Raw genomic sequence first — 13,086 nt, forward strand, 5'->3', positions numbered from 1 at the left:
CTGTTAGCTGGGTCTAGCCCTTGCTTTGACCTTTGAACCTTATTTTGTCAAGCCGTGCTCTCCATTGTGAAGCTCTTTATCCTCTGTTATGTCTGGAATTCCAGAGTCCATCACTGGTTTCAACCTCTGTACCCTTTCATTTTTCTTTGCTTGTTTTGTTTTCTGTGTGAGACCACAGGGGGCCTCGGTACCTACAGAGACACACTCTGTAATTGAGAGAGGGAAAGCCAATTAGACTGTATTCTGTGCACTTTCTTTGGGAGCGCCAAGACCAGATTTAGACCTTGTTTTGCCAGTGGTTAGAATTGTATTAAATCCATAACCGGAAAGCTCTTAGCTGTCTGAACTTGGGTGTTTGTTTCTTCAGCTGCTAAAAGGAGTGACCATTGCCAGTGGTGGTGTGCTGCCCAGAATTCACCCCGAACTGCTGGCCAAAAAGCGAGGAACCAAAGGCAAGTCGGAAACTATCCTCTCCCCTCCCCCAGAGAAAAGAGGAAGGAAGGCCACGTCAGGCAAGAAGGGAGGCAAGAAATCCAAGGCTGCCAAACCACGGACGTCCAAAAAGGTGAGCCAGGGACTCTCAGAACAGGAAGAAAGTTGAACGTTCAAAAGGTGAAGGTGTAGCTGCATCTCCAAAGAACTGGGGACTCTCCACAGCTTGGTGCTGGGAGAAAATGACAAGAGTGTCTGTGGAGAAGAACAAGCAGCCCTTGAGACCAAGCTCACATCATCAGGCAGGTCTACTGGTTTCCAAACCCAAAGCGTGGGTGGTTTCCCTGTTTCCAGATCCCTCCATTGTCCCCACTAAAATCTTGTGTGAGAGCCAATAGCCTGGAACTTGGCCTTTCGTTTCTCCAGCACTCCACGTTGCACACTAGAACATCTCTAGTCTCCCCTAGGTAGTCGCCGAAGTCCAGCCAATGGGGATTTAGGTGTCCTGGATAACCTGATACGCTAAGTAGCTACAGCTCAGAGATGCCATTTGCAGACCAATATAACCGCTATCCACGTGTGGCTATTTCAATTTGAATTTAACTTAATTAAAACTAAATCAAATTGAAAATTCGTTCCTCAGTTGCACCCGCTGAGTGCTCAATCACACTGAGCAGCACAGACACAGGACATTCCCATGGTCACGGGAAACTCTATTGGACAGCACAGCCCATAAGTTTCTACCCACAGACCTCCGTGACAACACAGAGATTATATAAGAGCTCGCCGCACTGCCACAGTGCCGCAGGGAAGCCCCAGGGAGAAGGAGGGGGGTGGGCAGTGTGCTAGAATGACCCCACCTGGTTCTGATGCTTGTCCTCATAAAGCTGTAGGCATCGGAAACAGCAAGAATAACCTACCTGTCCAGGTTTGAGTGAGAACTGCAGACACTGCGAACCCTTTAACGCCCCATATTTTCGGCAGCTCTCCTTTCCCTTATATTGCTGTCCCTTGCTCCTCCACTGAGAATAGCAGAACATAACGCCTGACCACTGCCTTCATATCCACGTTGGCGGTAGCCATGGGAAGGGCTTTGTCAAGCCACTTTGGGCTTTTTCCAAATGATTCCACATCTGTCCCTCTGATTTCTATCTACAGTCCAAACCAAAGGACAGCGACAAAGAAGGAACTTCAAATTCCACCTCCGAAGATGGGCCAGGGGATGGATTCACCATCCTCTCTTCCAAGAGCCTTGTTCTAGGACAGAAGGTAATACAGGGGATTACACTGTGCTGCGGTAAAACAGCTGCACTTTTATAGCCTAGTATCTGCGGGCAGCGATGCCTGCCTTCAGTGCCTGGCTCCCCTAGTCTGACTTTCACTCTGGCCTTGAGTTAGTCGTTTTTAAACAAAAGAGCAAGGGCAGTGTCTGCGCTGTGAGGGCAAACAAGCTGTGTAGTGCTGAACAGTGTCCATGCTGACGTTGGTCGCCTAGAGAGCCCTTCTGGACAGCAGAGGGAGGGCATTACTGGGTTTGCTGGAAATCCCCCCCACCCTGTTATTTCTGTGCTCACACTCACAGCTAACTTCCCCAAACAGGCTTCTCCAAACAGTCCACCTTACATGGCTCAATGTAATTTATCCAAGAAAGAAAATAGAAATATGTTTCCTGAAAACCCTTGCTGTTAGAAATGAATTATTTGCCAATAATTTAGTCTGCTTGCCTTTCCCGGTGGCAGGAAGAAAACAAACAGGGCTAGAGATTTGAACGGTCTCCAGCACAACAGCGGCCCAGCCAGACATGCAAATAATTCATTCCCACAGCGTCAAAGTTTACCAACAGACAATTTATCTATCAACTTGACTGGGGCCGCAATAAGATCCACAAGGAAACAGTTCATCAAGTCCCTGGTAGCTGCATGTTTGCAGCCTGGCAACAGGGAAGTGTGAACTTCTATTGAAGCAGTTGGAAAGAGCATGTTAGAAGAAGAGCAAAATCTGGCGGGTCCCTAATTCATCACTGATGAAAGCCAGGAGCAAAGAGATGGAATTTATGGCCCCGCTAGGGGCCGTCTGTAGTTATGTGACAGTTAGCTTCCTCTCAGTTCTCTAGGGGAACATGAAGTTCTTACTCACATGGGGAGACTGGGTAACGCCTTCATTGTACTAAGCTATGAGCACATAGGGCAGCACTTCACAAGTGTAGCCCCAACAATGTGGTCCCCTAAAGGTGAGGTGGCCAGACTTAGGAAGGTCAGGGTCCTGGAGCCCATCGCTTCTCAAGCAAGGTCATCAGCTTTGCGGCCCTGCCCCAAAGCTCTGTGCTGCTCTGGGAAAGGTGCAGCAAGCAGAAGGCAGAGGAGAGCGCATGCCCCAGGCTTCCCTTGCAAGAGCTACTCAGAGAATATGTCACCAGACACCAAGGCTGCCAGGAGTGGGAACTGAAGGCAGAGGCTATAGAGAGAGGAAGAAGAGGGGAGGTCCCATTTCTGCTCCCGGAAGAGGAGGAGATTTGTTGCTTGCTGCCAACCTCAGAGTGAAATCAAATCCACTGAGCTCAAAAGGGCGCAATGAAAACCAAACGCCTGGAAAACCTGAGACAGTTGCTCCACGTACAGCCCTTGGTGTAGAGAGTCAGTACTGATAATTGGGAGAATGAACAGATACAGTGTAAAATAGGAAGGTTTTCAACAGCATTTCATCTTTCCTGCACTCTCCCTCCATCTTTTCTCCCTAACGCAGCTGTCCCTGACCCAGAGTGACATCAGCCATATTGGCTCCATGAGAGTGGAGGGCATCGTCCACCCAACCACAGCCGAAATCGACCTCAAGGAGGATATAGGTAAGGTCCTGCGACTTTGATCGTGGTGCCATCGGGCAGCCCGCTGCCCAGGCAAGTTCTTATGAAGTGGGCCATTGTCATCTAGACACCCCTGCTCGGCACACAGCGTCAGACGCTGCTTTGTGTGTGGCTGAGCAGCATTCCTAGAGAGTAGCCAATTTTGTCTTAAATCTGTATATATTCTTGAAATTTCTATTGAAGTGCTATATAAAACCAGATCATTAGTGCACAGCTTGGTGAATAGTTCTCAAAGCGAATACATCTTTCTAACCAGCACCTTTGTCGTGAGGCAGATCCTTACTGACGCCTCGGAAGTGCCCCTCCACCCCACTCCCAGTTACCATTCCTTCCACGGTGACCACCGTCTTGTTCTCTAAAGCACAGACAGTGTCATCTGTTTTCGAGTTTTTGCAAGTGAAATCACGCAGTATGTCTTCTTTTGTGTCTGGCTCCTGTTGCTCGACTCTGTATTTCTGAAGTCCTCCCATACTGTTGAAGCCCGTTCGTTCATTTTCTTTGCTGTGTAGTGTTCCACTGTGGGAATGTACCACAGTGTGTTGACCTGTTCTACCATCGGGGGCGTTTGGGTAGTTTCCAGTTTAGACAATCATGAGTAATACTGCTAGGAACATTGTTGTACATGTCCTGGGTAAAACTCTACATATGTTTTAAGCGTACGTGGTGAGAACACCATTGGTACGAAGGAAAGGCACATCTAGGAAAAGTTAGCTACCTTGCAGGTGGGGGTGGTACCAGGCTCCATAGAAGAGCTTGGGGAGGTAAGCTATCATGGGCACTAGAAATATTGCAATAGCATACTAAATGATCACCATCTTAGCCATTTTCACAGGACAGAGTGCCTTAAACTCTCCACTGAAAGAGCGAAGTGAGCAAAGAAAGGCCTCTGTCTCTGGGATTCAGGGCTCCCTTCTGAGATGGGTGATTAGAGTCAGTTTCCAGTGGTTTAGCCCTGGATGGTGGCCCCAGGGGCCCCAGGCTGCTGGGCTCACTGTGTTCCCTCCTTGGCAGCAGAAGCCACTTGCTTTGCAGAAAAGGCCATAGGGCAGCACCGGGGAGGGGGCGATTCATTACAGAGAAGCAGGACTTCTCTGGCACAGAAGCAGAGGTGGCGAAAATTTCCTCTTCACTCTCCAAACCCAGCTCAGGCCCCACCGACGCCAACGCCCCGTCTCTGTCTCCGAGGAAGGACCCCCCCAACCCCCGAGGCTTTAATCTCGAGTCTGTTTGGAAGTGTGTCCTAGCTTCTCACAAGCGAAACAAGTGACGGTGTCCTACTTTATTATTTCTATAGTTTGTATCTTTATTTTAGGAAAACTAGAGATATTCCAGTTTTTAAGTGGCAGGGTGGTGCGGAATAGAAAGAGCGCTGGTGTTGGAGGAGAAGCCTGAGCTCAGACCCCAGCAGCGGAGCCCCTGGAGCCAGCCTGCGCCTGTGTCCTGGATTTCACAAAGCACCTCCTACCGCTGAGACTTTACACAGGTTTCTTACCACTCTGAACCTCTGTTCCCTCACCTGTCAGAGCAGGTGACGATAGTACCTGACTTGCGGGGGTTCTGTGAAGATCAAGTAAGATAACAGGGATGGTGCTTCACACCGCTGGGCTCAGAGCGTTTGATGAGTGATGGTCTTCGTGCCGTCGCGGCGGCGCTAGAAGGGGTCCCTCCCACCGTGTCCCAGTCTCCCCACCATCACCCAAATCAGTAACTCCATGCGAATAAGACCCTCATTCATTCTCTCTAAAACACCGTTTGCTGTTACAGAAAAGGTCAGGCAGATGTAAAAATAGCAGAAGAGTATAATGAAACCCGAGGCACCCAGTTGCAAAAATCATCAACCCATGACCAAATGTGTTTCAGCTCTGCCCCCACATACATCCCTCCAAACGTCATGTCATTTCATCTGTGAGAATTCCAGAGTAACGAGGGCTGGATTTCAACACCGTGACCGTAGCGCCCTATCACAACTAGGACATTTAAGTCAATGTCAGGTGTCAGTGTTCAGGTTCCCGTTGCCTCATAAATGTCAATTAATTTTTTTAATTTGTTTATTTGATTCAGGATCCAAATAATCCACACATTACAATTGGATGATAAGTCTCTCGTAGCCCATAGTTTCCGCTTCCGAGATCTCTCTCTCTCTCCCTCTCCCTCTCTCTCTCTCTCATTTCTGCAGTTTATTTGTGGAGGAAGGCAGGCTACAGCCAGATTTTGTGGCTTGCATACTCCTGGTGTCCTTAAGTATGTTTCTTCTCTGTCTTGCTTATAAGTTGGGAGTTGATCTAGAGGCTTATAAGATCCAGGTTCAAAAACTTCGGCAAGACGACTGGGTCAGAGATGGCGTATTCATCCATCAGGAGGCACACGATGCCTGGTTGGTTGTCTCTCGTTGATGCTCCGTTTCTAGGTTTGTCCATTCGTTAGGGGCAGCAAAGTGGACATGCTCTAACTCCAGCATTCCTTCTTCATTTCCTCACTGGAGTACCTCCACAGAGGGCAAGTCCCCTCATCGGAAGTCCTCAGGGAAAGGGGTGGACCCACCTTGCCTTTCACACGTTCCCATCTGGCCCCTGACCTGAGTGCAGAGAGTGCAGAGCTTAGAGCTGCTTCCCCTGCTTTCAGCAGGAACTTGGTGACCAGCTTTGGTTACCTGGCCTCTTCCAGGCTTCTGTGCCCCAGCGGGTCAACACTGGCCAGGGGTCTGAGGGCCAGAAAGGAGACGTAGAGGGACCGGGGATAGCCCATGATCACCGTTTCCAAATTGTATTATTGAAACCCAAGTACGTCGTGAAGAAATCCCCTTACCCCCTCTCCCCAGTGAAGAGTGGCTGCCGGAACGGCACTCCCCTAACTGGCATGCCCGATGCCCTGTGGCTCTCCAAACATACTTGAGTGTGTGAATGTGAGGCAGGGAGGCTCCCTCATCCAGCTCTGTGAATTCAAAATAGTAACTACTAATGATCATAAAGAGAGAGAGTTGAGACTCACCCAGACATCCAGATCACCAAATTCGGAAGAAGATGGACATACACGAGGGGAAATACCGCGTCTCCCACCAAGAGCAGCAGTTATCTTGGTCCAGACAAAGCGCCCGTGGGTCTCAGAGGCACACAGCTCCAGTTCCCAGTGGGCGAGAGGTGGAGTCCTGCCATCTCCTGGGGGTTCCACTTGGCCTCTGTAGAAGCGCAGCTCTGAAATATCGAGTAGGGAATTGTCCTAACATCCAAGACTCGAAGGATCTCCCAGTGGAAAACTGCATTTTTCCATTGAACATCAAGGCCCGCGTTGGGGAACAGCGTTCCGGGTGACCTGGGCCTGTCTGTCCTCTGACCCCAAGGACTTACAACACGTGGGTGGTGGTGAGAGGGGAACAGGACCCCCGTACTCTACCTGAGGTTTCTGCCGAGCCATCGGTCACCCCAGGCCTGGGCTCACCATTGTGGCTGCGTCCCCTGTACCCATTGTGGTTCTGAGACCAGGCTTATAAGCTGGTGACAAGAGGGTCTGTGAAAAGCTCCCCAGTATGGGGTGCTGCCATCAAATCAAGACATTGGATTTAACCAGCACAATAGGGACTGAGCCCAGAAAACCGAACACTAGAGCCTCACTTTTTAAATATAAAATCATCTTCAGGATTCACATCATGAGACACTTTATGTGTTTCAAATCACCCCCTAAAAAAGTTCTTTAAGAGCTTATTACAGGCCCTGGCCAGGTAGCTCAGTTGGTAAGAGTGCCAACCCGATACGCCAAAGCTGTGGGTTCATCTCTGTCAGCACACGTACAAGAATCAGCCAATTAATGCTTTAACAAGTGGAACAACAAATCCATGTTTCTCTCTCTCTAAAAATTAGTAAGTTAAAAAAAATAAAGCTCTGGCCAGGTGACTCAGTCAGTTGGAACATCATCCCGGACACAAAAAGGTCACAGGTTCGATCCCTAGTTGCGGCACATACAGGAGGTAAACAATCCATGTTTCTCTCCCCCTCTCTCTTTCTCCCTTGTTATCTCTCTCAAATCAATTAAAAAAAAAAACATTCTCAGATGAGGATTAAAAAAATAAAAATTAAATAAAGAGTTTGTTAGACTCTAAGTCCCAATGCACAGAAGCCAGAGGCTCCACCCCCCGTGCCCACTGGCTGACCGGGGTTTCCGCTGCGAAGTTTTATTCCCGCTTTCTAAGTATGGTTCGGTTGTTTCTTCTGGCCTAACAAAAGTATGTCAAACAGTGTAATCAACGACATTGGAAAGAACAACCACAGTGGCTTCCCCTTGTTCTCCTTCACAGGGAAGGCCTTGGAAAAGGCTGGGGGGAAAGAGTTCTTGGACACGGTAAAGGAGCTCCGCAAGTCCCAAGGCCCTTTGGAAGTCGCTGAAGGTGAGTGAGGAGCTGGGCCCGTATTCCCAGCCCAGCCTCTCCACCTCCCTCTCCAGCATTACGTGCTTCTCCTTTGCAAAGTAAAATACGCCATAACTGGTCAGAAAGCTATTTTTTGACTTGAGCAGCCCCATGTGGACCATTTCATACGCTTCGGAGGCTGTAACACAGCTGGATAGTCCCAGTCAGTGTGCATCAGGTGACCCAGAAAAGGTCTGCAGCTATTGGGCGACTTTACTCCAAGCAGTCATTCTTCTCCCTCTTTCTCCGGCAGCCACCAGTCTGCCCGTCTCTGTGGGTGTGCCTGCCCTGGACACGTCCTATAAACGGACTCCTACAACGTGTGACCTCTCGTGTCTGACTTCTGTCACAGAACGGTTTCTTCCGGGTCCATCATGTGGTAGCACGCATCAGAACCCCATCCTTTTCTAAGGCTGAATGATGCTCCATTTCACTGACCCAGTCATCACTTGGGTTGTTTCCACCTTTCGCTAGTGTGAATGGAGCTGCTATAAGCGTTTGTGCACAAGTTTTGTTTGAACACCGTTTTTAAGAGTGTTGGGTCATTTTTTGATGGGCGGGTGCAACTGCAGATGTGTCCCGGCGCACGCCACCCCCAGCGGCCGTCTAGTCGGTGCCAGGCGCTGCCCTGGTGCTGAGGCTCCAGAAGCAGTGAATCCCACTCCTGCCCTCGAGCACTGGACAGCCTGGGAGGAAAGACAGACACCGTAGTGGGGCACAGAGAGACGGCGGAGCTCGCCCTCTGCCTGGGGGAGAAGGGGGCTCCACAAGGGAGTAAGACCCACTTGAGGGCGGGGACATCGTGGCCGTAAGGCCAGCAGGGAGCAGCAGGTAGAAGGAGACCCTGTGCGGACAGGAGGGGCGTCTCGGAAAGTGTGGGCCGGGGACTGTCATGGTCAGACTGGATGGCTGGAGGAGTAGTGGGGCTCCCAGACAAGAAGGAGTGGGAGCCCACCCTTCACAGTCTGAACATCGCTATTCCCCATTCATACAGCAATGATAGAATTTTTTTTAAACTTCACGACAGAGCCACACTGAAATATGAGACAGACGTGCACGTGGGCGGGGATAGGAGAGCTGCGTGTGGCGGCTGCAGGGGAAGGTCTAAGCTCCGTGCTGGGCTCCAGCTGTGGAAGTGGGCAGAACCGTCTGGGGGGCGACTCTTACATGGCAATGAAACCGAGTCACTTCACCCTCGGGGGGAACCAAAGCCCGGCCCGGAGCTGAAAGCAAGGGCCCATGATCCTCAGCTCTGGCCACCCCCCGAGGCTGAGGCTTGTGTGAAATCTGTTCTCTGGGGTAGCCAGTGGCAGCAGGGAGCCCCTCACCCAGGCCACGTTGCCCACTGGCTTGATGTCTGGACTTACCGCACCCCTGCATCGCCACGAGACAGGGCCCTGAATCGGCCACGAAAGAGGCCCCCAGCAAACTGCCTGCCGGGGTGGGAAGGAGAGGAAAAAATAGCTGCTCTGCATAGAACGAGAGGCCCCAGCACGCTTCCAGAGATCCAGAAGCAGAAAACAGAAGGTAGAGAAACAGTATTTTTAAAAGATTATGGCTGAGAATTTTCCAGAATGAAACCCATGAGTCCTTAGGTTGAAAATATTGAGTATAATAAATGAAAATCGTGGTGACACTTCCAAAATTCAAAACTCAAAAGAAAACTGAAAAGCAACCCAAGAGAAAAGGCAGACCAAACCGTCTGTTAGGGCGGTTCACCTGAGCGGCCTTCCCGTCACCGACCAAGGACGCAGACTGCGGATGGGAAAGAAATATTTCCTAACACCTCAGGGGAAAAGCTGTCAACCAAGGATCCCCAAGTTACTTTGTTAATAGTCAAGAGGAAAGGCAAAGAATGCACGATTTCAGACTTTCCAGAGCTGAGAGTCAGAAGCCCACAGACTCTCCCTGAAAGGGCTGCGGGAGGCCTCACTGTGAGAAACGAGTGAGCTCAGGAGACGCTGCAGGGAAGGCCGTGAGCTAAGACACCGGTACACATCTGTTAGTCTAAGTCTCGGTGTGCGGCCTGGGAGTGGTGTCTCCCTGGGAAGAAGGGACTACTGGGGTGAATCCGGAAAAGTTCTAACATCATATTCCCTTTAGTTTCAAATCACCACCACCTGTAAGATAGGCCCTGTTGTACGTTCCATTAAGAAAGAATAGATTTCCAAGATGGGGTGTCTAGTAGGAGATGCCCCATAAAGCCAGAACACATTCAGTTTAAGAGCGAGACATGAACCTACCATGCACAAAGGGCAGCAGGTATGTATCTTGACCTTGGCATTGGGTTAACCAAGGGGAAAAAAGCCCCACTAGAGAATCTGAACCATAAGCCAGTACTCCCGCAGATTTGCAGCCAAACCCAGGGCGGCCCAAAAACCTCTGGCAGGGAAGTTAGTAGGGCGTGGCCTTGGTTTGGTAGTGTCCCCAGGTGACACAGAAGGGAATGCAACTTCTCTCTGAAAGAACTCAGCTCTGTCCAGGCTGACAGTGCGTGTAAGGTGCATCCCGATTTCAGCCTGGAAGCTGGATGGGACGGGGCGGGGGCCGGTGTGGAAATGAAGCAGACAGGCCTGGGATGAGGCAAGGCGGAGGAAACCGACTGGCGTTCTTTCGACAAAGGCGGGGAAAGGGAAACCGAGTTTCCACAGTGAGTGGTTTTGCTGGGTGCATGTTGGACCTGGGGCCCCAGTCACAAGCCATGGGAGTGCGTGGCCAAGTCCGTGGCCCCCGACTCACAGAGGACCCTAGTCACTAGCACACGCCCTGCCCCAGACCTGCCGAGTCAGAATCTCAGGATGGGGGGTGGACGTGTCTATTTGTTAAAAGTCTAAAAAGCATTGTATTAGTTTCCTACTATTGCTGTAACAAATTACCACAAATTCTGTGGCTTCGAACAGCACGGATTTATTCTCCTATGAGTTCTGGAAGTCAGAAGTCTACAAGCAGTTTTTCAAACACTAAAATCAAGGCGCAGCCAGGGCTGGCTCCTCCCGGAGAAGCTGTTCTTGCCCCGGCCGGCGCAAGGCGGCAGCGTCCCTCGGCTCCCGCATGGTCTTGCCCATCTCTGCTTCGTCTCACTTGTCTTCTCCTACCTTGACCTCCCTGCCTCCCTCTTAAAGGATTATCTCCCCATCTCAAAACCCCTCACCAAATCACATCTGCAAAGTCCCTCACGCCATGCAAGGCAACATTCACGGGTTCCAGGGACTCGGGTGAGCACATTTTGGGGAGGCCATTCCTCCACCCACCGCAGCTGCCAGAGATGATTCTCATGTGCACCTTCGAGTAGGAACCATGGTGAACAGGTAGCCCAACCTAGTGACTAGGTGGCAGGCACGTGAAGGTCACATGCTGTCACAGCAGCTTTAAAAGAAGCTTGTGCCTGCCGTCCAAAGCAATTTCAACACAGCTGCTGCTCTCTGTAAACATCCAGTCCCCATGGAAAGCACAGAATTTGTCTGGTCAACTCCCCTATCGCCTCCTTGTCCCCCACACCCCTATCAGGCACATGTGGGGTTCGGCCTAACCCCCTGGCTTAAGGTGAAGACTAGGAAATAACCTGCAACATTTCTCTCCCATGTCCCAGCTGCCGTCAGCCAATCCAGTGGACTTGCAGCCAAATTTGTCATCCACTGTCACATCCCTCAGTGGGGCTCCGACAAATGTGAAGAGCAGCTTGAAGAGACCATCAAAAACTGCCTGTCCGCAGCAGAGGACAAGAAGCTCAAGTCCGTGGCCTTCCCACCCTTCCCCAGTGGCAGGTAAGAGGCACTTCTCCGGGAGGGTGGGGGAGGTGCTGGGTCCAGCTGTCTCTCTGGGAGCCAGCGCTCTCCCACTTAGTCACATCTGGCCATTCCAGATGACATGACCAAGGGCTGCCAGCACAGCCAAGCATGCTGACCAGGTGATAGGGCAAGAAACCCAGTCTCCATCCTTCAAAGCCCTCAGAGAGAGGCAGCAGGGAGGAGCGAGAGGCAGGATTCTTTCTCGAGGGTTCAAAGCCCATGTCCCCACCGACTTTCCTCGTCTAGCACACATGACCAGAAAACAGCTCAGCGGTGGCGACTCCCCCATGTTAGAGAATTCAGAGTCTCAGGCCCACCCAACACCCACCACCTCAGAGTCACCCCGGGAGATTCCAGTGTTGCTCCAGGGGGTGGGAGGGCCAGGAGGCCGAGGCTGTGATGCTCACACCTGGAGAAATGAAAGGCTGTCACCTAGGGTTTGCTTTTGGGGGTTAGGACAAAACTTCTATATGCTTTTCTGAAGGCCAGGTATTTGAAATGCTGAAATTAGTAGTGTTTTTAAAACCAAACTTGACTTAAGTCAGGCTACAGATTCAAGCACAGGGCACCACTCACTAGCCAGCCCTATGACCTTGGCTAAACTCTGAGTCCGTGTGGTACCTGTAAAGTGGGGGTGTGGGTCCCCTACTTGTGCCCCCCAGGCTGTCTCTCTGACTAGCATCGAAGGAGCTCACACGTGGACCAGCCGGCACATGACGAGACCCCATGCAGTGGAAACCGGGGCCCAGTGCCAAGATAAGAAGGGCCCGAATTGCCACCACGCTGAGCTGAGTCACTCCATGGGTCCCGGCGACCAAAGTGACATAGGCTCCTCTTTTCCTTTGGCACAGAAACTGCTTCCCCAAACAGACGGCCGCCCAGGTGACCCTCAAAGCCATTTCGGCCCACTTTGACGACTCGAGCGGGTCCTCGCTGAAGAACGTGTACTTCCTCCTCTTCGACAGCGAGAGCATCGGCATCTACGTGCAGGAGATGGCCAAGCTCGACACCAAGTAGCCGCCGTGGCTGCACTGTCCAACAGCAGTTGGAGGAGGGTCAAAGTCACAGGAGTGGGTTTTATTTTTAAAAGGAGAGAGGAAGGGTGATGCGGGGCAGCACTGGGCGGCTGAAGGGAAGCGGGTGGCAGAGGCTGCGGGAGCAGGTCCCGCCCACGGAAGGAGCCCTCTGCATTTTATATTCTCGGTAAAAAGAGCCTCCGTCCTAAAAGCCAGGTCTCCACGAGGAGTTCTTTCCATGTGTTTTCTTCCTATTGTTTTAGAACTTTTTTTAAAAACAGACTTCATTTTAGATTTATAGCATTGACTTTTACACACAGAAAAAAAATCCTTTCAAGATTCTTAAGTCTTCTGTTTCTCCTTTTTGCAAGGGAGGAGGGCGCGGTAGTGCCCGGGCTTTGCTGGGAGTCTGTATTGCGTGACGGGGAGAAGAGCGTTAGAAGGCATCTCACTGGTGCTTGTTTTCTGTTTTAGTGCCCCCGCCCCCACCCCTATAATATCTGTAACTACTCTTGAAAAGGTTTTGCTTCAGGCTTTTTTCTGTTTTGTTTTGTTTTTTAAAGAAAAAGAAAATGAAAGAAAAAAAATAAA

At 50.9% G+C, this 13,086-nt stretch overlaps 1 protein-coding gene across 1 annotated transcript in view; it reads left to right on the forward strand.

Annotated features, from left to right (window-relative positions):
* The window catches only part of MACROH2A2 (macroH2A.2 histone), a 51,978-nt gene extending 38,908 nt beyond the window's left edge, over positions 1-13,070 (forward strand). The window contains exons 4-9 of the mRNA XM_024561246.4: positions 368-565; positions 1,591-1,701; positions 3,175-3,274; positions 7,581-7,670; positions 11,281-11,455; positions 12,331-13,070. Coding sequence (XP_024417014.1) covers positions 368-565; positions 1,591-1,701; positions 3,175-3,274; positions 7,581-7,670; positions 11,281-11,455; positions 12,331-12,496 — 840 coding nt within the window. The 3' untranslated portion in view covers positions 12,497-13,070. The remainder of the gene's footprint in view (positions 1-367; positions 566-1,590; positions 1,702-3,174; positions 3,275-7,580; positions 7,671-11,280; positions 11,456-12,330) is intronic.
* Positions 13,071-13,086: the final 16 nt, after the last annotated feature.

This window comes from Desmodus rotundus, chromosome 4, assembly GCF_022682495.2.
Source record: "Desmodus rotundus isolate HL8 chromosome 4, HLdesRot8A.1, whole genome shotgun sequence".
NCBI classification, from domain to species: Eukaryota; Metazoa; Chordata; class Mammalia; order Chiroptera; family Phyllostomidae; genus Desmodus; species Desmodus rotundus.